At 37.3% G+C, this 26,366-nt stretch overlaps 1 protein-coding gene across 3 annotated transcripts in view; it reads left to right on the forward strand.

The window, feature by feature from the left end:
• Positions 1 to 26,366, forward strand: part of HBS1L (HBS1 like translational GTPase) — a 77,379-nt gene that overhangs the window by 30,087 nt on the left and 20,926 nt on the right. For 2 of the 3 annotated variants that reach the window (XM_046674966.1, XM_046674964.1), the window contains 4 exons: positions 14,606 to 14,714; positions 18,917 to 19,182; positions 19,649 to 19,814; positions 22,480 to 22,597. In XM_046674966.1, coding sequence (XP_046530922.1) covers positions 14,606 to 14,714; positions 18,917 to 19,182; positions 19,649 to 19,814; positions 22,480 to 22,597 — 659 coding nt within the window. The remainder of the gene's footprint in view (positions 1 to 14,605; positions 14,715 to 18,916; positions 19,183 to 19,648; positions 19,815 to 22,479; positions 22,598 to 26,366) is intronic. The other variant, XM_046674965.1, reaches the window with a different exon arrangement.

A 26,366-nucleotide genomic window follows, 5' to 3' on the forward strand; every position in this document is an offset into this window, starting at 1 on the left:
AAAAATAGGGCCACACTTCATTTTTTAAAACATTTTAACTTTATCATGTGCTACAGACCAACCTAAAATTTTCTTTTTACTTCGTTGTTTTCTTTTTAATTATGGTAATATGCACATAACACAAAATTTACCTTGTAACCATTTTGAAGGCATGCAGTTCAGTAGTGTTAAGTGTATTCGCATTGTTGTGCAACCAATTTCCAGAACTTTTTCATCTTGCAAAACTGAAACTCTATACTCATTCAACAACTCTCCATCTTTCCCTCCCCCAGCCCAGCAACCACCCATAGGCCTTCTTTTGTATGCCAATAAATTTTGGTTTTATGGTGCTCTGTTATTTTATTAACCAAAGACCTGATATAGGAACTTAAGTTCTTCACTGTATTACAAAAAAATGCTTCAGTAAATATTTTTGTACATTTGTGCATTTTTTTCCGATTATTTTATAAAACATTTCTAGAGTAGTATTGCTGGGTAAAAAGGTATGGGTGTTTTTAAGGCTTTTAAGTACATATTGTGAAAGATTTGGGAAAGATTATAGAAAGATTTGGAAAGATGATACTAATTCTTAGATTTAATTGGAAAGATGATACTAATTCTTAGATTTAATTGTTAGTTGTAATGACATTGATAGCCTTATTTTATAAAGAATAATTATATTCTGCTGGAGGATTTTATACTCATAGTGAAGTTTTCATTCATTAACGGAGTGGATAAAAGGCAAAGGTGGATTATGCAGTTTTTTGGGACTTATGATGACAGTCACCTGTGTGTGCCTGAAAATTGTATCCATGGTGCATTGTGCACGCTGTTACAGGTCGGCAACGTCTAAAATAGCAGTTATTCATGAGCAAATAGTACCTAACTCGGCAGTTTGTGTGAGAAGTAAAATCACCCATGTGATGCAGTTAGCACAGTGTCTGGCTCATAGAAGATGCTGGACAGGTGATAACTGCACTTAATTTAAAGGAATGCAGTGTTCTTTCATTACCACCCAAGGAACAAGTGCTGTTAAAAAGTGATTGTATTAAAATCTAATGAATTGAGGAGCTTAAATGACTTCCACTAACTTTCGGGGTTTTTTTTTTAAATCATTCATGATGTTTTTCTGTAAGCCCTTTTGGGAGATTACCTCTCTTCTTTCTCTCCACTTACCCATTTTTAACAGCCTGATATAGATTCTTCAGTATATTTCTTTTTTTTTTTTCCTTTTTCTCCCAAAGCCCCCCGGTACATAGTTGTATATTCTTCGTTGTGGGTCCTTCTAGTTGTGGTATGTGGGACGCTGCCTCAGCGTGGTTTGATGAGCAGTGCCATGTCTGCGCCCAGGATTCGAACCAACAAAACACTGGGCCGCCAGCAGCGGAGTGCGTGAACTTAACCACTCGGCCACGGGGCCAGCCCCTAATTCTTCAGTATATTTCTTTATTTTCACATAATCGTATATAAAAATAAACATGCATATAGGCATTTTTTTGTTACTCTTGTAAAAAGAAGAGGTAGTATAATTTTTGTTTTCCTTATTTCATAATGCACTGTCAACTAGAGTAGTTCCACCTTACTCTTTTTGGTGATTGTATAATATTGCATGAAGGGCTGTGCTACAATTTATTCAGGATTTCCCGTGTTGAAGGACATTTATTTCCAGTTTTTGCTTCTATGAGCAGTGCTCTCTATAGAACATCTTTGTGCATATCCATACAAACTAGTGCTTTTGATTCTGTGAGATAGATCTCTGCGGTGGGATTGCTGGGTTGAAAGGCGTTTTGTTTGCTCTCAACATAAAGGCCATTGCTTTCTGAAAAGTATTATGGTTCATCCTTCCTCCAGCAGTAGCTGTCATTACTTTTCTTGGTTTTGGACAATCTGACGACAAGAAGTTAATGTCTCACTGCTACTGCTTTAATTGCATTTCTGTGACTGTTCATGAAGTTGAGTATGTTTTCATGTATTCTTTTGCAATTTGAACTTGTTCTGTGAATTGCTAATTATGTCCTTGCCTATTTTTTAATTGAGTTGTCTTTTCCTTGTTAATTTGAAGTCTGTGTATATTACAGATGTTAACCTTTTATTAGTCATATGCATTATAAATAATTTCTCCAGTCTTTTTATTCTCTTTATTTGTGATCTTTTTTTCTGTAGACAAATTCAAAAGCCTTATGTTGCTATTTCTGTCTTTTATAAGTTATCAGTTTCCAGTCTTGGATTAAAAAAAAAACAACAAACCCCAACCTCTGGGGTTTATACATATTCTAAATTTTCTTTTAAGATAATTATTATATAAATTTTTCACGTTTAAGACTTTTACTTCCTCTAAAATTTATTTTTGTATAGTATATAAAGAAAGGCTGAACTTGATTTTCTCCCAGCTTTTGAGTAGAGTTTTAAAAATGCCTCAGCTCGTGTGCTGGGACTGGCAGTGTGTGGTACAGTAGAAGGGGATGGTAGCTCCCAAGTTAGGTCAGTATTGTTTTGTACCCTAGCTCTGTCATCTGCTGTGTGCATGACCTTGGTACAGTTACTGGATTCCTTGGAGATTTGTTTTTTTCTTTAAAATGACAGTTATATTATGAACCGCAAAGTATTAGGGTGGTTTATCCCTTAACCCAGCACCTACCATGTCCTATAAAACAGTGTTAGGGTCCTTTTCCTTCCCTTTACTAATTGCTCAAAATTCATTCCATTCATTGTTATGGATTTATTTATGAACATTGGATAATACTGGATACGACCAAGTCGTCTTAAACCATTTAGGAATGATTTTTGGTCCCACATATGAATTCAAGATCATGTCTGGAGATAGTATATGGCCTATTGTCTATCCTTCTAAAACTTAAATTTGTGTAGGGTCCTTCAGGTATAGTAGACTTTTCTGGCCTTTAAGATCATATTCTTGAAAATCCCAAAGGTAGAATTGAGGAAAGAAATTGAAGACTAGGTTGAAAGAAGGATTAGGTTGAATCTGTGTAGGCCTATGTATGTGTGCATGTGTGCGCATTTTACAGTCACTGAACTAACTGTAAATGACACCTAAATAATGAGAATATTAATGATATCTAATGCCTTTTAAATGCTTGGATTTATAGTCCAGCTGAACCCCACTTATTAGCTGTGTGCCTTTAGCAAATTAACATCCTGTGTCACAGTTTCCTCATTTGCCAAATTAGGATAAGAGTAGTCCTTATTTGGGGTAGTTGTGATGTTAAATGTTAAAGTCATTAAATATTAAGCCATTATAGCATTTTTTAGCATATAGTAGGAGCTCATTAAATTTAGATTCTTCTGTATTGTTGAAGTGGTTCTCAGATAGACATTCTTAGCTTTGCCCATGATAACCTCATGCCTAAGGACAGGACAAACAAAATTTTTTTCACAGCAATAAATATTTGCAAATAAAATGTAAATGGCTTCTCTCTCTTTTTTTTTGTAAGGAAAATTATTACTAATAGTACTGCCTTTATGTTTTAACTCTTGAAGTAGGAAGAATTCTTTTTCGCTTTGGAATGGTCGTATCATCATAGTTTAAACTCATTGTCTAAGATTGTAAATTTTGTGGCTACTACCTCAAGATATATAATCCAGTCTAATATACAGGTTGAAATCGGTGCATCTAAAGTCATTTAATTTTTAAAAATTGCTGGCTGAATGATATTAATAGAAAGTTGAAATCTGGTCCCAAGAAATCTTTTGGGGTAAAAAGTTTTTTTCTTCTGTATCCTAGGAGATGGTTCTGTATCCTGCATGGTGGATCTAATGAGGCTAGTTAAGCTACAAAGGACGTTTTAAAGTGAAAAAGAATTCCTGCTGAATAAATCGCAGTCAGTGCAGCTGTAACATTGGAGGAAGTGGTTTATTTATTCTCTGTAGCCTCGCTGGTGTAGTGTCTGAATGCACATCTGGTAACTAGAACTTGAATGTGTAGTCAGGTTCAGTGAAGTGATTTCAAATTTGAAGTAGTTGTTTTTCATTGAAAATTTAATAGTGTTTTCTTTGAAATTTTGAAAATCTTATTTTTCTGTGCATGTGCCTGTAAGTACTAGCATATTGAAACATTCATAGGAAAAGTATGATTGATGGCAAAAAGTGTAGTTACCTGGAAAACTTTTTTTTTCTAAGTAACCTTAATTGTTTTTTAAACTCAAGGTGTTTTGATCTGAATGACTTTAAATTGTGTATTTGTCTTACATTGAATCTGCTGTGAATTTATTTTGAATGTTTCTTTCTTAACCATATAAATAAAAAATTATTTGTTGCTTTTGAAAGCTTTCAAATCAGGGTTAGCTTACTGTTTTCCTCAATGTCAAAGTCATATATTCTTAATGTAGAAAAAGGGGAAAAGTCACTCATGATTTTCTTAGCCAGAGGCAGCAGTCATGTGTGTTGCCCTACTTCACTTTGTTTTTTTCCTATTCCTTTTTATTCTTTATGTCATTGAGGTTTGTACATACAATTTGGTATCCTATTTTTTTTCCTCTTTTCATTTTATATCTATATTTATCTATCTGTCTCCACACACATTTTAAAATATGGAATCAATTTTTGGATCCCAGTTTGATTCAGAGAATACTTCTAAAACTTTGGTTAAAAAATTATAGAATGCATTTTTAATTTAAAACAAAAACTACTTGCTGTATTGGTGTTCTCACAGCTTTATAGGTACTATTCAAATTTGAAATTACTTAATGCCATCAGGTAAACAAGCTTACTTTTAAAAAACGTTCCTTGTAATATTTCTCATGTTTAGTTATGGATTTCATATGAAAACCTTGGTTGATTGTGGTTGGATTTAAGAATATTATTTTCCTAGATGATGGTTTTCATTAACTAGTACCCTCTTTGGTGTGGATGATAGTATTGAAATGTTCAGAAATTTTACAGTTGATATCATTTAGAGATTTATGATGTATATGTGTGGGGGAGAGAATCTCACTGAATAGGCTAAGTAGTTATTTTTAAAAATAGGATTATGAGGGCAGGAACCTTAAAAGGTCATCTGAACTAGTTTCCTGATTTGAGGCAGATCTTCAAACATCTAAAAAGATGTTATGAACCTGAAACGAGTCAGTGAGAGGTAGGAAGGTATAATTTGCAAAGAATGTTAAACTGGATTGGACAAATTGTTTAACTTACATGAACTTCACTTCTTCATCTATAAAATTAGCGTTATGCTAGATAAGTCATTCTTATTCTTCTGTCCCAGGACACCCAAGAGATATGACACTTTCTTCTTAGCCTCAGTATCTGCCAGTGACAGTGATTTTCAAAGGGAGAGGGGCAAGAATGTCCTTGTGTTTTTTGATCCGGTTTCTCCTCCCAAGCTGAGAATCACTGACTTAGAGAATATATTACTTCTTTCCATATATAAAATTACATAATCTTACTAAATATTTGAGTGCCTAGGATGTACCAGGCACTGGACTGGATGTTGTGGAAAATATCAAGAAGTACCCTTCTGGTGCTCATAGGTTAGATGGAGAGGTAAGGCACATTTTTCCTATTGATGTTTATAATACAGACAGAAAACAATATAGGCTATCTTAGGACAGCATATCATTTCAAGACATATCATTTTGGTCTGGAGATATCATTTTCAAGAATTTGGGACTGTCATGTGTGACCTAAAATTGATAGTGTTGTACTATGATGTGTGCTTTAGAACCTAAATAACCCTTTTCCCACCTGAAATCAGCGTAAGCAAAAGGTGAAGAAGATAGTATTAAGGTGTTTGTTGTTCGAGGAGACTAGCCTCGTCTTCTAGTTTTCCACTGGAAATTAAAATTGTGTTAGAAGCTTCTTTTATTAAGCAGAGAATAATTTAACTGCTACCCTCTAACTATATGTATTCTTATGAGATTTTGAAATGCAAATATTAAACCAAGTCAGAATTACTGATTTTAACGTTAACTTAACACGAAAAGGCCAAACTGTTTAGAGCGTTACTTACAGCCTTACTAGAGCATCCTGAATATAAGATTGTCATTGAATGATTGAGTGGATGACCTTTGTACCTTTGTTTCAAAGCGTGAACTTTTCGGTAAATATTTTCAGTAGTATGTTGTATTCTGGATCATTGTTGGAGAGAGTTGGGTTGTGGCATGCTAGTTCTAAGTGTTATTGCCGAGTAGGTTTTTACTTTACTAAATTCTAAGAAAAATCAAGAGAGTCTCTGAGGAATATTATAGAAAGAAGTTTTTAGTGTTTTGAAATGCTTGTTTTAACATGTATGCTTTTCACTTAAACATTTTTAATTATAAAAGTACTATGTAATCATTGTAGCATAGAAATATATAAATTTTGAAATGAAAATCACTTCTTGTCTTTCCTGATATCACTCTAAAAGTAACCACTTTTATTTTTTTAATTAATTCACTTTTTTTGAGCAAGATTAGCCCTGAGTTAACATCTGCTCCCAATCCTTCTCTTTTTGCCGAGGAGGATTGGCCCTGAGCTAACATCCGTGCCCATCTTCCTCCACTTTATATGTGGGACGCCTGCCACAGCATGGCTTGACAAGCGGTGCATAGGTCTGCACCCAGGATCCGAACTGGCAAACCCCAGGCGACTGAAGCGGAATGTGCAAACTTAACCGCTGCGCCACCCACCGGGCTGGCCCCGAGTATCCACTTTTAAAACTTTCCTTACTTTCGTGTGGACTCTTTAATGCCAATAACAGTGATATAGCATCTGTGCTATATAATATTGCAATTGCTTTTTCCATAACGTCATGATTTTCATGCATGTACGTTGACTACTTTTATATCTGAAGCATCAGTTTGTTTATAACCATTCCGTTATTGATGTACAGCTACAATTTTTTGCCATTGCAAGCAGCACCACAGTATACAATCTTGTTCATATATTGTTGCACAGTAGTGTTATTTCTGTAGAACACGTTCCCAGAAATATATTGTATATAGTGAAATTTTTGATTTTATCAAATTTCTCCCTGCCAAGGTTGTGCCAGCCTGTGTTCTTGCCCACAGTGTATTGGTTTGTAGGAGCTCTTTTACTGCATAGAAACCGTTTGTATGTATTTCCCCACATACTTCATGTTCACATGTGGTATCCTCCTTAATCAAGGAGAAGTTTTAAAATTTTTATATAAAATTTGTCAGTCTTCATTACCTGAAGATTGGGCATATATTTCTATATTTTTCGTCTTACTTTATGTTCGTATCTTTAATCAACAAAGAATTTATACATGATACACCATAGACATGTGGTAGAGCATTTTCCTCAAATGGAGAACCGGTATTCCCAATACAATATTGAATAACTTATCTTTTTGCTACTGATTTGAGACACCTCTTTGCATGTACTGAATTTCTATTTATAACTTCATAGCACATATTCCTATATGTTTTTCTGTATTCTCATTTCTTATCCTATGTATAACAAATACAAATATATTCCTATTAATTGGACCATTTGCAGATCCTCTCTTCAGATTCATCAAGCTGTTCTTACCACATTATATTCTTCTTACCACATTATAAACTCCAGCTTTATAGGAGGTCTTGATATCTGGTAGTTCAGGTCCCCATCATTATTCTTAGTTAAAAATTTTATTGGTCATTCTGTCACATTTTCTCTTCCGGATTTACTTCAACATCGACTAGTCACGTTTCCCCCTAAAATAGCCTCATTGGATTTTGCACTACCAGGTTATTCGTTTTGTTTTATTATGTACTCTTAAAATTTACTTGCATGACACTTAAGCAAATTAAAAAAAAGTGGTTCAAGCCAGGGTAAGGTACACTTTTTATGTTGCAGTCCATCTATGACTAGGTGCATGTTTATTCTAGCACTTCTTGATCCTATGGTCACCTGAAATCACCTTTTAAAAGAGAGGTTAATGAGCGCAGCAATGTTCAGTCAAACTAAATATAATTACAGTAAACATATACTGACCACAAACTTAAGCAGTTGTTTTTGATTTAAGAGTTTTCCGGCAAGGATATTATTATATGAACAATGATGAGATAATTCCATACAATAAAGGTCTGATGAGTTTTGTTTCAGAATATTTTGTAACTTTATAGTTGAATGCTTTCACATGAATCATATTTATTCCAGCATCTTTGTGAGGTAGACGGTATAGCTAGGTGCTGTCCTTATTTTGCAGATGGGATAAACTCAGTCTTTGGAAGATTTAATGACTAGGTCAAGACTCAAGTCCTGTGAATTTTCTGGTGGCAAAGTCTTATATTTCTAGCCATACTAGACTAATCAGAATTAATTTCTCCGGAGTGGAAGATATCTGCAGAGTTTCGATAGCATCCTACTACTGAAGCTTGGGCGATGCCTCATTACTGGCTTGGGAAAAGTAAAGGAATTATGGAATGATGAGACATGGTGGCATATTTTATGGAGAAATCATTATCACATAGAAGTTTCTATGATTTTTCTCTTACCTAATCTTAATTTGGCCTTCCACGTTTCTGAGCAGTGTCAGTAATTATCCTTCCTAATTTAGAATATTCAGTACTACTTTTACACTTTCTACTTATTAAGTGAAGAAAATAGAGTTCTTGAAAATAAGTCTGTAAAAGATTTTTGTTTTGAAAAGACTTGTTGTTCAAAGCCTCAATTATATAGTCTTACTATAAAAGTCTATTGATCACTGCCCAGTCTTCAGAATTTTTGCCTCATTGACCGTTAAATATGCCTTTTCTCCTGTTGTTTTTGCCTCCTCTTTGTTTATGTTTCGGGGTCAGGTCAAATCTCATTTCACGTAAGTCTCCATAATTACTGAGGTACACACTTTGCCTTCTCCCACTCACTGTCTCTATAGCTCATCTCCACAACTCCTATAACTGTCTCAGAATAGTGTATAAGCTCTTTGACAGTAGCCACCATATGATTCATATCTTTTTTCTTTAATCTAACTGTGTCACAGGTCAAGGTTGTGTAGCTTTTGGCAAGTCAATCTCTTTGAACCTCAGTGTCTAAAGAAAAGTAGGATTAATTATATCCACTCCGCATGGTGGTTATGAAGGTAAAAGAGCATGTAAAGTGCCTGGCAGGAGAGCGTACCAGAGTGCCCAGGGCATGTGCCTGGTTGGCTTTCCAGAACACAGACCTCTGAACTTTAGGAGGTCGCTGGGCTGGTATTAAGTGCAAGAAGTAGGAAGGGAAAGTAGACTGAGGAGGCTGTTGTCTGAAGAGGAGGTCTAAAGTAACTTGCAAAAACAATAGAGAGCAACTCATGGTTTCCAAGTTTAAACCCTTAGGAGTTAATTGTTAAACACTTTATTGATTGCTTATGGGCAGAGGACTGTGCCATGTGCTATGGACTAGGTGAACTTGCATACATAACATACCAGGATCAGTTTCTACCCTCAAAGAGCTAGTGGTCTAATATGGAGTGTGCTTACAGACTGAAGGATTGAGTCAGAAGAGGGTGAATCATGTGGATGTGGAAGCCGAGGGTTTCATTTAAAATCAGCAAGAGTCTGTGACAATTGCGTGGCTGGGGAGATTAACCTTGAATCTTTATGAAGGAATATACATTGGAAAACGTCTTCAGGGCAAGAGACCTGGATAATTTCATGTTCAAGAGAAAACCTAGTCTCTGCTTTAGATTTTAGCCTCAGAATGGCAACAGTGGAGCCCTGGAGAAGTAGCCCATCAAGGGGTAGCCCTGGGACGAAAGAAGGCTTTGCTTTAGAGAGGCTGGAGGAGGAGAAAGGTGAACTGGACAGGTAGGTGAGGTGATTAAGTGCAGACCTTGCCACTTGCGGTTATTTCCATCAATTGAAAAATCTAAATGGTGATCAGTTCTTCTCCATTCTCCTGGAGACTGAGCTGTAATCTGTAAAGTGAATCTCCTAAGTGCATGTCTTTGGGTGACCATGATTTGGTGGGTGGGTTTTACATCACTTAGGGGAGGACGTTGATAGTTTTCCTTTGAATGGTACGTTTTACTTTCACCTCTTAGTAGGCTGTTGGGTTTAAAGGATGTCTTAGTGTTAGAGTCATAGACACACATGTTCACAGAACTAAAATCATTTGATTTATTTCATTATATAGATGAGAAAACTACAGCTGGTGAAATTAAATGAACTACTTAAGCTGTAAAGTGAGTAACAGCTAATTAGTGCCAGAGCAGGAACCAGAATCCAGCTCCCTTTTTTCTGTTCAGTACTTATTCCATGCCACTATTTTTGGGGGACTTTCTGAAAATTTAATGCTCAATTTCTTGCAGTTGTTATACAGTGAATAAATTTCTAGTTGGTTGGGGAAGATGGGGGAATTCTGTAAAGATTTTATACTTTTATGCGATGGATTTGAATACTGACATATGTATCTCTTATTGATCCATGACTGTTGTTTTAGCTATTAGTTCATTTCTGACCTGTGTCAGTGTATTTTGCTTGCCATCAGCATGATGCTAGTTATGAGCGGGAGTTTGTAATGTGGTTGGATAAGCGGAAGTATCCATCACATTGCTGTTAACAACAGCTCAGTGGAAAGTTTACTGAATGTATCTCTTTTTGTTTGGCTGGACAACATCAAATTGAATTAACATATTTCCAAAATAGCCTTAGTTAAGGTTATTTCTCAAGGGAGGGGTTCTCGAGTTGGAATTATTGAACTCCTTGAAATGGCATGCAGAATTTTGTGTGTATGGTGCGTTTGCCTGTCAAGAGTTTCCCATGGTTTTTGTTACCTTTTTCAAAGAGTATCTGACCAAAATAAAAAGATTTAAGAACCATAATACTAGAGTTTTTCCCTCAAAAAAAAACCTTTCACTTAACCAAATTTTTGAAATATTGCATCTTAGGTTTGATATCCTACAGACAAGAATCACCAGAAATGAAAAGTAATATATTTGCTGCATCCTCAAAAATATTACAGGGTCATGTTGTGGTTTTTCTCTATGCTTAGTGTCCTTTTATGTTATTTTGTGACCCACCTACTTTTTTTTAAAAGTCAAAATTATAGTATTTCAACGTAGTAAATGTATAAATGGGTCAAGAAATTTTTTACATGCAAAATGGTTGGAAGGCATTAAAATGAATCTTAATGGGAAGTAGGAATTAGTCCTGTGTGGTCTGGATTGAGACATATTATTTATGCTTGATGGTTCTCTCTCCCTATTCTTCTGACAGGCCCAAATCTACCATACCTCTCTTCCTTGTTGTCATCGGTCAGAATGTCCTCCCCACCCTCCCACACACACCCCCCACACACACACAAACACACACACCCCCGTCATCATCATGCTCTCAGTTTCCTCCTTCCTGCCCCTCACTCACTCCTCTCTGCATTTCCTGTAACTTTAGGAACAGCTTTTTCATGAAAAGCAAATCCCTGTATCTTCTTCAATCTGTCGTCCTGGTGTCTTCCACTTCTTGCCTTGCTTCATTTATCTCCTCTCAGACCTCAGCGTCTGGAAGTTTGGCTTTGTTCTCTTTGCTGCCTGTTCTAAAACTATTATTCCTCCATTTCTTTTTCCCTTGAATCTCTGTTCCTTTGATGTTCCTGTCTTTTGCCTGAACCAACCTTTTGTTAGTCCTCACTGCTGTTGTCTTCTGAACAACCTCATGGCCACTTGTCCTCATGCATTAAAGACTTGGGCGCTGGCTTACAGTTTTCTTCTGCACCCTAAGCTCTTGATGACCATAACTTGTGCATTGATGTGGAAAAACACTAACAAGTCCAGCTCCTGGACTTTCAGTTCCTTGACCATCAGTTTCCAGTGACCTTCACCTCTCATCAGCAGTTCCGTCCAGTTCCCCTCCTTCAGAATCACAAGCTCACACATCCCCTTCTGAGCACAGCCGCCAACTTGGGCTTCTCGGGTCGTGGCCTTTCCATGACCTGCAGACCCCTACTTCTCCCAGTGCAGTAGTACTCTTCTTTTGTCATTGTTTTAACCCAGTTTCATGTCCGGATTTATGATTTCAGTAACTCCCCCCCACACCTTTTTGCCACTACCTTCACTACCTCATTTCTCTACTTTTTCCTTGCGTCTCTTACCCCTGAATGGAGCAGTCCGTCTTCTCTACATGCTTCTGAAGAGCTGCACATTGCTGGGGAAAGTCCCATAGGAAGGTCGATGGGGTCCACGATGAATTCATTATCACACATCCTAAGTGGGCCCTCAGTATCATTGAAAATCCTCCTAATTGTTTTACGTTCACCTCCTTCTCCTTTGTGCAACATTTACTGAAAATTTTATTTGCTTCACTAGTCTGTTTACTTTTGTTGTTCACCCTCAGCTCAGCAGGTAACCAGCTGCTATGTCACAGAGAAAATAGAAGCTCACCATTAGGAGTTTTCATCTTCTAGCTCCTCAACATACAAATCTGCTTTCTGTTACCATCAAAGAGCCTTTCTCCTGTCTTGGTTCAGTTTCTACTTGTGCTTTTTGTCTCATCCCATTCTACCTTCTCAGAAATTCTAAAATGATCTTTCCGTAGTATTTTCAAACAGCCCCTCTGAATTTTATCTTTTCCATCAGTGGATCCCACACTCCCTTTATTACCATTCTACTACCTTCCTCCCTTTCCAGCCAGACTTTTTAAAGTCAATTGTACACATCTACAATCTCCTATCTAAAACCCTTGGGACAAGATTTGATTCAGAATTCAGAATTTTTTGGATTTGGAAAAGTGATACATGTACATGCCATCTGTGGTGTGATGACCCCAGTGGGGTATGGGGCAGCACCCTGTAATCTTCATGCTGTTCCTTCTGTGCTGAAATGTATAGCTTTTCACGTCGAATGGAACAAATAAGGACTGCAAATAGCCTTGTGTCAGTCCAGGTCAGCCTTTGCTTCCAAATGAGTTATTAAACAAAACAAGACAAAACATCCTTAATTTTTCAGAGCTTTTAGCTTTTGAAATAATGGATAGAAGATCATGGACATGGACTTGCTGCTCTGTTTTCTCACCTTCTATTTTTTAACCCATTCTGACTTCTGCCTCCCTTGCTGGTCTCAAACAGCTCTTGCTAACTCTACCAGTGAGCTTTGTCTAAAGGGATCATGTCACTGGGTGGGCATTTTCAGTCCTCCTCTCACCTGACCAATCAGTGGCCTCAGACCCTGGTGATGCTAGCTTCGTCAAGCGCTCTCTTCCCTTGGCTTCCTTGTCAGTACCCTCCCTGCTCTCCTCCTTGTCCTCTACCTTGGAATTAAATGTAGGATTATCCCAAGGTTTTGTTCTAGGACCATTTCTCTTCTCACTCTGTCTCCTCTCCCTTGGTGATCCCATTTATGTCTGTGCCTTCAACTACTAACTGTGTGCTGATGGCTCATAAATGTGCCCTCCAGCCTAGACCTCTCCCTGAGCTTGACTCTGTCCTCCCTCCCCCGCTTGCTTACGTCACATTGGTGGCTTTCGGCTCAAATCTTACCTGGCCACCGCCCCCTCTTCAGCTTCACTGCTGTGCCCTCTCCCCTCTGCTTTTCCCCCCTTTGCAGTGCCGTACTGCCTCCTGCAACAGGGCCCTTGCACAAGCCACTTTGCTCCCAGTGCTGTTCTCTTTCTGTTTAGGTGATTCCTACTCCTTTGTTGCATCGTTGCTCAACTCTCACTTTCCTATGCAAGTGCCCTAATCCATATGCCCTATTACCAATCTGATGGCACCAAATACAAATTATAACACTAATAACAGTTTTAATTTTCCTTTTTTTGTGTGATCACTTCATACGTTTTCTCCACCAGACTGTAAGCTCTCTCAGCACAAGGATTTTGTTTGCTTTTGTTCATTGCATTTCCACTATACTGTCTGGTATAGAGTAGGCAAATAGCAAACATTTTGAATGAATTCTGTACATTAATTTGTCTCTTCTAATTTTTGAAAGTAATTTCTGTATATATCTTTACCAGTGTAGCACGTGCAGTTTCTGTAGTTTTATGTGGACACAATCCTGATGGTACTCTTCCTGAAAATTATAAAGATGCATTCTAAAGAATTCCATGAATGACATATATAATTTTAAAGGATCAAATGCATAAAAGCCTTACTTTGATCTAGCTCATAATTTATCCTCCTCCATGTTCTTCATTTACTTTTTCTCCATTGGCCTCCTCTCCAATGTTCTTTGTGTTTATGGTTATCAGATGCCTCCCTAAGTCTAGTATTGTGTGCAAGTAGAATATATGCAGTGTCCAGCACAATTCAGCAGACTCTCAACTTGCTCATCAGTTTATAGGTGTCACAGGATTAAAAATAGTTTAGCCATCTGCTAACTGACCAAACAATTTTAGTGTTGTGAAAGGGCGTGGTAGGAGAGGGAAATACAGAGGCCTGAGTGTGTTGTCAGAACAAGGCTCCGTGCAGAAACCACCTTGCAACCTCTTAATACTGAAACTTAAGAGTCAGTTCAAAATTAGGAAGAGATTTGTTGAAGGTTAAGCATAGCAAAGTCCTGACAATAGGGGACTTCCCAGAATAGGGTGGCAGAAGTTTCTTTCAGCATTTTAATGTTTTACTATATTTTTTTAGAGAAAAGAATGTGTTTATTAAGACGTGAATTCTGGGAAAGGTTATTATCATAGTATATGTTTATGTAATTTGTAATATGTAATATATGTTTCTAGAAATCAGCTTTAATTAATTAGCCTTTTATATCTTACTCTTTAATTAGGAAAATCAATAGATTCCCAGTCATCTCGAAGTGAATCTGAAATTGTGCCAAAAGTTGCTAAAATGACTGTGTCTGGAAAGAAGCAGACTATGGGATTTGAAGTGCCTGGGTAAGGTTTTAACCCCTCTCCCCCCGCTTTTTAAAAAAAAAGTTAGTATTGTCTCCTATTAGACTGTAAGAAAGAGACTATTTCAGTTTTGCATCCTGTATTGTTAGCACTGAAGTATCAACAGTGCTCAGTGTGGCATGGTGCAAAGAGAAGGGGATGAAAAATCAGTCTTGATTCTAGACTTATCTGTGTATGTTAATCCATCTCACTATTAATTTCCTCTTGTAAATTAATTACTTACAGCTACTTTAACATAAAAAACCTATGATTTTGTGAAATCTAGCCCTGTGAGATGACTCTTTATGTCGCTAGATGGCGTAGGTAAGCAGCTTTTGAGAATTACATGTAGTTGGTGAATTATGGAATCATTAATTAAATTGTTTTTTTACTAATTATTGTCTCTAAACTCTCAGATTTTCATATTGAATAAAACATATCAGTGTAACAAAAACATAAAATATAAAATGAAACACATCTCTAATTTTAAGTACCTAGTGAAAAATGATAATAAGTCATACATTTGTTCTTTCTTGTCACAGTCTCAAGAAGTCTCCCCAGAGTTTTTATAGATAAGGGAGGTGGATTGCTCGAGGTTTAACAGCACAGTTTGAAAACATTAATTTTTAACCTCTTCAAAATTTTCAGATTTTTCAGTCATTCCCTAAATCTATTACTTATAAATTATATATGTTTTGTCTGCCATTTAGATAGATAAGAAACACTATTATCCAATGTAAACAATAGAGAGGTTTTTTTAAAACTTCAAAGAATATAAATTCAGCAGCTTTTTTTTTCTCCTTTACAACATTTTTCTATCTAAAGTAATGGAAATAGAGTGAGTCTTAGTTGGGAAGAGTCTTAATGATCACCTACTTCTGTTTTTTATCTATAGAAGCAAGACTTCACTCATTAGGTTTCCAGCTCAGTGAGGAAAGAGCTCCGTGTCTAGGACCTAGCAGGTGTTCAGGGTACACTACTCAAATGATCGGATGAATGAAAAAGCTCACTGTTAAATTGGGTAACTTTAGCCCATTAAAATAATTTTGAGTCTTGATTCAGTTGCAAAAAGCTGAATGTATGTCTTTTCTCTTTGAATTGGGATTGGGTTGTCAGAATCATAAATGCCTTTTTTATCCTCACGTCTTTAGTGCCACTTAATCCTGTTATGGGATCATTTCCATTGTGAGGAAAAAAAATAGAATGCACAATTCCTTGTTTTAAGGATTTTATAGTCTCAATGCCAAAGGTTTCAGAAGTCTTAGAAAGCAACATACAAATGATCCCAAATTAATGTATCCTATTAGAACTAAATGCATAGTTATCTATGTGAATAGTTATAAAAATGATTAATAATAAATGATCAAGAAATAAAAATAAATAGTAAATACAAGTAAATAATTCTTGAAAACCTATCTCTATACTTTACAGATGTAATGCAAGGCTTTTAGAACCTTTTTTTTTTTTTAAAGATTTTATTATTTTTTTCCTTTTTCTCCCCAAAGCCCCCCAGTACATAGTTGTATATTTTTTGTTGTGGGTCCTTCTAGTTGTGGCATGTGGGACACTGCCTCAGCATGGTTTGATGAGCAGTGCCATGTCCGTGCCCAGGATTCGAACCAACGACACACTGGGCCGCCTGCAGCGGAGTGTGCGAACTTAACCACTCGACTGCGGGGCCAGCCCTGGCTTTTAGAATCTTAATAAGACTGTATGCTTCCTGAGGACAGAGACCATTAATGTTCATCATTGTATTCCTTTCATAGAATAGTTGTTTAATATTTATGGAGTAGAGTCCTTGGGGAAATACATTTTATTTTAAAAATAAACTTGGAAATAGTATAAAGATTAAATAACAGCCTATGAATTAATATTTTCCTGTGGACCTATGAGAGAAGTCATCAGAATGTGAAAGGTCTGTAGGTGCAGATCAGGATACTCGGAAATGCACAGTATTGCTCGAGGACCGTGCTGTATTTGCATTAAATATCTTTATAGGAAATTTATAGTAGGGATAATACTTAGGCTGTCATTCTGATTTTGTCTCAAGAAAGCACAGAGAAATATGATGAAATACTTTTGAGTCAAGATTTCAGTAGCATAGATTTCTACATAGTGTGATTCCCAATGGCAGCTTGTAAAAAAAGAATAGAGTGCATTGCTTGGAAGAAACTGAGACAGCAATCTCTTTCTTCATGAATATAAGAGATAGTAGATACCTCTCTAGAAAATGCACATAAATAAAAATGGTTAGAACCCTGCACAGAGAAGAAGTAGTGTGATTGACCTCTTAAATCTAATTATTAGCTTTCCAGTACCATTTAAATAACTCAAACAGAAAGATTAAGCCTTGAGATTCATGTAGAAATATTCCAACTTTTGGAAAGATGGTTTAGAAAAAAACCAGACTAGTCATTTTATAATAATAGATAAGTTTACAAAATTATATCAGAAAGCACCTGATACCAGTCAGTAATTATAGCCCTGGACCTGGAATGGTCATTTTTAGACCTCATCTTAGAGATTTTCAAAATCTCAATGTTGACTTTTATTTCATAATATGTAGAAGTTTTTATTAAGTACAGACTTATCTGGGATACTTTTCCGATTACTTTAGTCACTTCCCTCTAACACTGTAGAATTTAGTGACCTAATTTGCACTTTGCGCAAGATTTACTTGGCGGGGAATGTTAGCATGAAAGAGAAAACAGCAGACTTTTCCTGTTGCTGAATTGTGAATGCAGTGATCCAGGAAGATGCACGTCTTGTGAATCCCTTCCCATCCTGAGCATCCCCTCTCCGGGCTTTGCTTTTACCTGTTTTCTGTGTTGGAATTAGTGCCAGCTTTCTGAGAGCTTCTGTAACAGAAAACAGAACGATCTGAAGCCAGAGACTGTGACTTCTCCCAGGTCTGATCAGAACCAAACCTACATCGTCATTCTGGTTGAATACTTTTATTGTAATTTGTACTGTTTTTAACTCCTCTAAATGTGAATTTGTCATGTTTTGGATTTAGAACAAGCTGTGGTCATTCCAATAAATGTTTACAAATTATAGTCTAAGTTTGATTTCACTTAATTTAGCCTATTGGGATTTTTTTTAAAGAACGAGAACAGTTTACACTTATTAAAATGTTTTCCCTGTAATTTGAGATGAAGCTAATCTGTCTAAGCAGTGTTAAAAAATGAACACCAAAATTGGTTAGTGGAGATTTGCAAAAGCAAAATAAGATGGCAATGGATTTGAAGTTTTTCATGAAATTTCAAATATAACCAATGTGACTTTTTCCTGAGGTATAGGTTGAAGGGTCAGTGTCAAGCATATAAAAATGCCCTGAGAAGGAACAACGAACCTGTTAAAGTGGCAAGAAGAAAGTAGATTTACTATTCTTAAACATTTCCGTTATGCTGCGATCTTAAGTGACTTTTATAAACTGCTTTACGTATGTAGTTCTCTGCCAGCTCCACATTGCGTTGGAGCTCCATTCTTAATAACTTGCAGTGTCACTGGTTCTTTGTCGTAGTTCTCTTTATCTAAAGTCATGGAAGGAAACGTAAGGCCTATCGTAATCTGGTTGATGAGATCGCATTGTTTATTGCTGTCCATGGGCCAGCGCTGCTGTAGTTTCCATGGAAAAGAGTCAAAGAGCTAGTGAAGAACTAGGATCAGTGTTTGCTTTTGGAGGCGTTTTCATTGTCAAAGAGAGAATAAGTTAGGCTAGGTGGTCTTGTTTCCGCTTTACGTGTCTGAGTCGCTCAGCAGATGGTAAGCTTTTGGGAGTAGTAGGTGACTTTCTCATTTCTGTATCTTCTTTTCTTTTCGGCATAAGTGCCTGGTATATGTTGTGGTTTTTAGTAAATCAAGTATTTGTTGAATTAATGAATTGAAGTTTCTTTGCCCAAAGCATTAAGAACATGTAGACATTTAGAGTTAGCTCCCTTAAAGACAGTGTTTGAGCAAAAAAGATCGTAAGTCTCTGTCCTGTTGGAAGAATGAGTTAGGGATAAAACTGTTTTCTTTTTTAATACTAATTTATCTCCAGGAATACATTTGGTGCCAGTTTTTACAAAAATGTCTCCTCACACCACGGGGATCCTTTTTGGCTTGCAAGTGTGAGAAATATAAAGAGATGGCTTCTGGCCTCTGGCGTTGTAGGACTTGAGTCAAGTTGGTTAAACACTCTTTCCTGTCTCTGCTTTTCATAGAGTAACTGCTGAAGAAAATGGTCATAGTTTCCACACACCTCAGAAAGGGCTTCTTAGTGAAGATGCCAGCAATGCTGCTTCTTCTGATGTTCCTGAGACCGTTTCTAGATCAGCTCTTCCATCCCACGCCATTCAAGCAGCAGAAGAGCAGAGTTCAGCACCAGCACCAGTGAAAAAGTCCAGCAGGCTGAGGCAGCAAATCGATGTCAAGGCTGAACTGGAGAAGCGGCAAGGCGGGAAGCAGCTCCTCAACCTGGTGGTCATTGGTAACGCCCTTTGTTGCTCTGGTTGTCCGTCAGCTCCGCGTTAGCCTGACAGCGTTCTGGTGGTGGCATGGGAGCTCGAGTCCCACTCTGAGTCTCTGTGTGGGCCTCGTGCACGTGAACCAGGAGACTGCACCGTAATGCTTCCCTGTCACCCTGGGTGCCGTGATGCCCGTGACCAAGGAGGTCGTCAGACATGGCTGTGGCACTTTCACTTTGTGAATGTTTTGAAAATGGCATGTCTTGTTGACAATTTTAATTTCCAAAAACCAGGGAAATCCCCCCCATCTCTAAAGAGACGTGCTGTTTTTTTCTCCATTTAGATGTTTTACCTCTCATTTGATAAAAATTGGTGTTTATTACTCTAAATGCTCACATGAACTGTTGCATTACATGTTCAGGCAATGCCTCAATGTGAACAACAGCTGGAAATTGTGCCTGGTATTAATCCTGAATCAATTTTCCTTAGGTCATGTTGATGCTGGGAAAAGTACTCTGATGGGCCATATGCTTTATCTTCTGGGTAATGTAAACAAAAGAATTATGCATAAGTATGAACAGGAGTCTAAAAAGGCTGGCAAAGCTTCGTTTGCGTACGCATGGGTCTTGGATGAGACTGGCGAAGAGAGGGAAAGGTAGTCACTCTATTTCACAGTTTTTGGTTTGAAATGATATATATGTGTTGAATATGTGTGAGATGTACCATGCAATACTGTAGAGACTATTTTTAGAAAAAGCTTTCAATTATTAGGGAAACATTTTTATCGTATTTTTCATTGTAATCTACATGCGTGTTTTACTCTTCCAAATTCTGTAAGAATAGTTTTAAAAGAATGTTTATCAAAAAAATGGAAAAACATACACAAAAAAGCAGTAAAAACCTTCAGCTGATTGTTGTATGGGAGAAGTTTTAGCTGTTTGCTTCCTGTGTCGGATTGTCTTGATTAAGACTCTTAATTTCGTTTCGGATTATAAAGGGAAGGTAACGTTTGCAGTAGGCCATCTTCTGTCTGCAATCAAAATGACCAGTAAATCCAAATTACCGCTTTTATGCTGTCTGTGCTGTGCTTTTATGAGACAGAGTCAACAAGCAAGTAATTAAAGCCGTTTCCTGCCGTAGAGATCTAGTCCAGGCACTTAGTCCCTCTGCGTCTGTCAGTGTTCAGTGCTAACCTAGGAAGATTCTAGCAGGAGAGTACAGCTACCCCTGTACCTCTGGCTGAGAAGAGTGTGTCTCTGCAAGTCTTTTTGGAGTGGGGTTGCATGTCGCGTTAGAACTGTTAGGGATGGGGAGCCAGTGGTGCCTTTGTCAGGAAGGAAAGAGCACACGTTAATAATTCAGTGAAGCGGCAGATAAATCAACGGTGTCACAGTAATGACTCTAAAGACTGAAGTCCTCCAAAAGCCCCAAGTCGACAAAGAGATGAGTCTGTGTCCCGATGTCTTCATTCTGAAGACAATTAGAGAATCTCTTCGGATTTTCATACTTTCGTTTAATGCATATGTTTATTTTCTTGGAGTCTTGGATATGCTACGTTATAATATATAAGGTGATCTCAATAAAGGGGGTCACAGTGTTCTTTAGCTCTTTTGATAAATAGGAATTTATATCATAGTGGGTTTTTTTTCCTTGTAGGTGTCATTTTTATTCTATGTGGTAAAACAAGCTTGTTTTCCAACCTAGTAAGAAAAATTAGTTGGATAGTTGCAGATTTTTGGAAAACTAATATTGGAAAACAGTGGAATTTGGTATGATACCAATATTAAAAAACTAAATAATTTCCATCTGTCAACTTACCAAGCAGATTATTAAAGATATGGCTTTTTTAGTTTTCTTTGTCATCTGTTAAGTAGGTAGAGAGCTTGAGAACAGTATAATTTAAATTCAAATGACTTGTTTGAATTTACTTAATATGTGAGTTGAGCTGGCAAGTGAGCTAATAATCTGTCTTATTTCTAGAGTGATCAATAATTTGTCTTTTTTTAAATACTACATCTGCTGGTTACTGGTCATATTTTTGCTGCTGCTAGTTCCCTATTGCTTAGCGTGATGCAATTTTTAGAATATTCCTTCATTCTGTAGATAGCAGAAACTTCCAGATACATAATGGGAGTTTTAACTCACCACACTTTGTGTTTCTTAATAACGTTTTAAAAATATACCCTGTTGCTCATCCCACAGCGTTAAATATTTGTAAATCCTCTGTTCTGCTTGTTTGTTGAACAGAAATTAGTAAAATAAGTGATGTTTTCGTATCCTTTGGGTTACAAATCCAGACCAGAGCTGAGCCAAAGGAGCATATTCTGGTCAGAGCAGTTGAGGGAGGAGCTCAGGATAAGTCTCGTTTTGTTACTCTTCTAAAGACAATCGTTTGGGTATTATTGAAGAGAATTAAGCATCAGTTTTGCAAACTCAGTGGCTCATGGTTTCAGGGTAAACTAGAAGGACTGACTACAGTGGCCCACAGCTGCCTCACTGCTGGGGTGACCACATGATTCATCGTTGTAGTTCTCGAGACGCTTGGTAGTAAAAGGGAGTGCTCATTCATTACTCCGGGCTCTCCTGGGCAAACCAGGGTGAACAGTTACTAGTGTGTCACCCACCTGATCTCCCCTTCAAAGTTGCTGGGGTCTAGAATGACTCGGTGCCTCTGTGGAGCCTCCGTGGGCTTCCTTAGAATCTGAATTGACGTTTTTGTGGCTAGGGAGAGGTACTACCTTGGTCTCCAAGTAGGATGAAATGGGATGCAAAACAAACTCCTGTTCATCTTTCTCCATTTTAAAAATTGGGCATCTCCTTTGGCATTGCTTGTTTTCTAAATGTGTAACAAGATACTGGACCAACCTTGCTAATGGAAGTTTGATAAGTTTATTTCTGTAGTTAGTAAAGCATAAACATAAGGTGAGAAAACTACCTCCTGGTAGTGGTCCTTCTTCATTTTCTCGTGTGCAGTGTTTATTGTTCCTCCTCTGGAGGTGTCCCCATATGTCTGTCTTTATTCACAATCTACATTGCTTCTTACAAAAAAAGAAAGAAGGAAATGGGAAATATCTATCATTTTGATTAAACTTTTGTTGCATCCACAACCTTATTTTAAAACCATCCAGCTGTGATTCTATGACAGCAGAAATTCCAGCCCCAACTGATAGCCTAATTATTCAAAATAATAGACTATATAATAAAATTTCCATTGTTACTTAAGAATTTAGACTGTCATTTATCCTGTAGTATGAAATAATTGAATCCGTAACACTGATTATTTAGATAGTGTGTTCTAACCATTCTGTGTTTTCTTTAAGGGGAGTGACAATGGATGTTGGTATGACAAAGTTTGAGACTACAACCAAAGTTATTACATTAATGGATGCTCCAGGCCATAAGGATTTCATTCCAAATATGATTACAGGAGCAGCCCAGGTACAGATATTTCCTTACCTATAGTGCACTGATAGTAGATAAAATTTTCTGATGCTGAGATTATTGTTCTAGGATTATAACTTTTAAAATATTTTTTTTATTAATTTTTTTTGGTGAGGAAGGTTTGTCCTGAGCTCACATCTGTTGCCAATCTTCCTCTTTTTGCTTGAGTTAAGATTGTTGGTGAGCTAATAACATCTGTGCCCATCTTCCTCTCTTTTTTATATGTGGGACGCCGCCACAGCATGGCTTGATGAGGGATGTGTAGGTGTATGCCCAGGATCTGAACCCATGAACCCCAGGTTGCTGAAGTGGAGCGCATGAACTTAACCACTACACCACTGGGCCAACTCTTAAAATATTTTAAAATTTAAAATTTTAACTGTTTAAAAAATTTCAAAAAATAGAGAAATATTATTTTTTCCTGATATCTTTATCAGTACTTTATAAAACCTTTTCTAATTTGTTACAATGAAGCAAATGAATAAAAGCTATGAGTTTCTTTATCGTAAAAATAATGGTAAAGTGCTTGATGAGGTATAGCCTTATATTTCATTTATTAATAGGTTAGAATGAATATTTCAACATCTGCATTTTTATTATATTTTTATTTGAGTCCTGTACCCTTTTTAAGAGCTAATTTATGCAGAAATAATGAAGCTTGGGAGTTTTCCCCCTGTGGCTTATTTACTTTTTTTATAGGATTAAAAAACAATTGCAATTTGTAAACTTACATGATTCTTAATAAGGATACTGAAAAAAAATAAAAGATTGTAACTTTAAATAATTAAAATAGTAAAAATAGCAGTGTACATATAGGACATTCATTTCTTTTATAATAAGTGATTATTGGATAGCATGGAGAGTTCAGAAATATGCCTGTCACTTGGCAAGAGTGGCTTCAACAATTCACCATCTCTGAGTTCTTCCACTCATTAAAAGGGAATGTTAATATGACCATTTGTCAATCTCAGAAGGATGTTATATGAATAAATTAGAATATATTTGAAGATTAGTGAGAAAGTGTTTGATTCTATTTTAGAAAGTTGATACATAATTTCAGAATATTAATTTAAGGTTCATGGACTGAATGTGGTAATGAAGAGTGAAAAATAATAATTATCATTGTTGATTGAGTACCTATTATGGGCCAGACACTGTATGAGGTATTTTGTGGGCATTTATTTTAATCTGTATAACAACTCCGTGAAGTACAAATTATCCCCTTTTAAATTAGTATATTTCTAATTGCATTTGCCGAAGGCTATACTTTTCTTTCTTTCCTTATATGTATGAGTCTCGTGTGTGTCTGTGTGTGTATGTATCTGTGTATGTGTATGCATATATGTTTGTTCTTTCTCATTCAGTGAATCCTTACTGAATGCCAGCTGTGTGCCAGGCACTGTGGTAGGCAGTGAGGGTATGCGATGGACTTGGTGGTTTCCCTGGAGAGGCAAACACCAGAACAAGCAGTTAGACAGTAAAATGTTTCTGAATCTTGGATCCTTAGAGTCTAGTAGTCATAAAGATCATTTATTCCAAACTCCTCAAGCAGTTAGGGTAGGAAGGGGTTTTAGAGTTTATCTAATTGAATTCCATTATATGACAAGTGAAGAAATAGAATCAGAGTCACTTACCCAGTGTGCAGAGTGCTGTGTAGGCTGTTGGGGATACACAGAAGCACAGAGGACGTGCAGCCTCTCCTCAGTCAGGAAGGTAAGAGAAGGCCAACACAAATGTGCTACGAGAGAATGCTCACAGGACACGTGATGAGGAGAGAGCGCCTTCAACTGCTGAAAGGGCTTCCTTGATCATGTGTAGGCATTGGAGCTCCCAAAGACAAACTGTTCATATAAAGAACAGAGAAACTGCCAGGTAGTTTTTTGGAGGTGGTAATACGAAAGAGGATTAGGACGAATACTTTTGGCCTTATGTATCTTTTTTTTTGCTGAGGGAGATCGGCCCTGAGTTAACATCTGTTGCCAGTCTTCCTCTTTTTGCTTTGAGAAAGATTGTCACTAAGCTAACATCTGTGCCCGTCTTCCTCTAGTTTGTATGTAGGGTGCCACCACAGCATGGCTTGATGAGCGGTGTGCTAGTCTTCCCCCAGGATCTGAACCCATGAACCTAACCACTATGCCACTGGGCCAGCCCCTGGCCTTAGATATCTTCATACCAATTCAGTGAATTTTGAATTTTAGCCTAAGAAAGTAAATACAATTTGACAGTTATTAGCAAAGCCTGATAAAGAAAGAGATTTATCATTATTGGTCCTAGGGAGTTGGAAGGTCAGGGCTCGGTGCTTTATATAAACTACGTTTATCCCCCAGTGTTTCGTGCAGCAAGTAAATTAATACCCAGGAAGATTGGACCCTTTGCTTGAGGTGTGAGACCTGTTAGTGACTACACACGAATGAAAGCCATGTTTCCACGATTCTCCAGTTTATGCTCTTAACTAAGAATCTTTGACCAAGAGAACTGTATCTCATTGAGAAATTAGAGTCTGGCATTGTACGTCATGAAGGATTGGAAGTGAATGCTGCACTCGAGAGTAGAAGTAAAGCAGGAGTATTTGGGTAGGAATGAAAGGAAAAAGAAATAGAAATAATCCTGTAAATTGCCCCAAAGTACGTGGATTATACTTCCACTTTAAATTCTGACGTCCAGAGCAAAGTAACTGATAAATTCTTTGCTTACTTTGTGACCGTTTCCTTTCCCATTACCGTGAGGATTATATGGTAATGTGTGTGAGATTCTTTACAGACTAGATAGCATAAACATACAGTGACGAGAAAAGCTGTTGTGGCCTTCATTCTGACCAAAGGCCAGAGCACTTGGTGTGGATGAGGACCCTTGAGAGGAAGTGACTATCTGTAACAGTCCGAGGATAGCTGAAGAGGGGAAAGCTGAACTCAGTCATTGTCTCCTGGATTACAGAAAAGCACATTTCTGTGAAAACAGGTATGCATACAAGGCAAAAACTGAAAAGGGAAAAATGAGTGTTCCTTTAAAAAATATCCTGACAAGGCATTGACAGAAATAATTGATGAGAATGAAAACAGAGGAACATCTTTTGGTTTCACAAACTGTTCATTGCAAATTTTCAAAGGTTGCATCTCCATGATGCAAGTGGAGTCACATAAAAAAGCACCAGCACAAAAGCATTGTCAAGGGCACCTGTGAAACTAGTGTCAGGAGGGCCTGTGAGGACGGGGAGCTCCAGCTCAGCTTTGCGGGCTTCCTCCTTTTCGTGTGTAACTTGAGGTTGAGAGGAGAAGTGTCTTTCGTCTGATTCTCCAAACAGTCCACAAGGGTTAGGAAACTGTTCAAGTTTCTTTTGCAGTGGCTGTAGAGGGCGAATATGCTGTTTTTCATCATTCGTTTATTCAGTTTTTCATCTTTATAAACAGTACTCTGACAAATGTTTTTGTAGACCCCTTACTGTTTCTCTGGGATAAACTCCTAGAGGTGAAGTTGATGAGAAGCCAAGTGTACCTAATTTTAAGGCCCTGGTGCTTAGTGTGAAGGCATGTGAGGGCGCCGCCTCGCTACCCACTCACAGTCGATGATGTCTTACTCTTTCCCGGTGTGGTTGGTAAAAATGGCAGAGGGGAGGACTTTGTTGATGTGTCTTTATTGTCCTTTTTTTGGTTTCTAATGAATTTGAGTTTTTTCATGTTTGTTGGCCATGTTTCTTCTTTAGCAAATTGTTTGCTATATCCTTTAACTCATTTTTTATGGAGCTATATCTTTTTTTCCTTTTTTGGTA

This window comes from Equus quagga, chromosome 11 (assembly GCF_021613505.1).
Source record: "Equus quagga isolate Etosha38 chromosome 11, UCLA_HA_Equagga_1.0, whole genome shotgun sequence".
Classification (NCBI taxonomy): domain Eukaryota; kingdom Metazoa; phylum Chordata; class Mammalia; order Perissodactyla; family Equidae; genus Equus; species Equus quagga.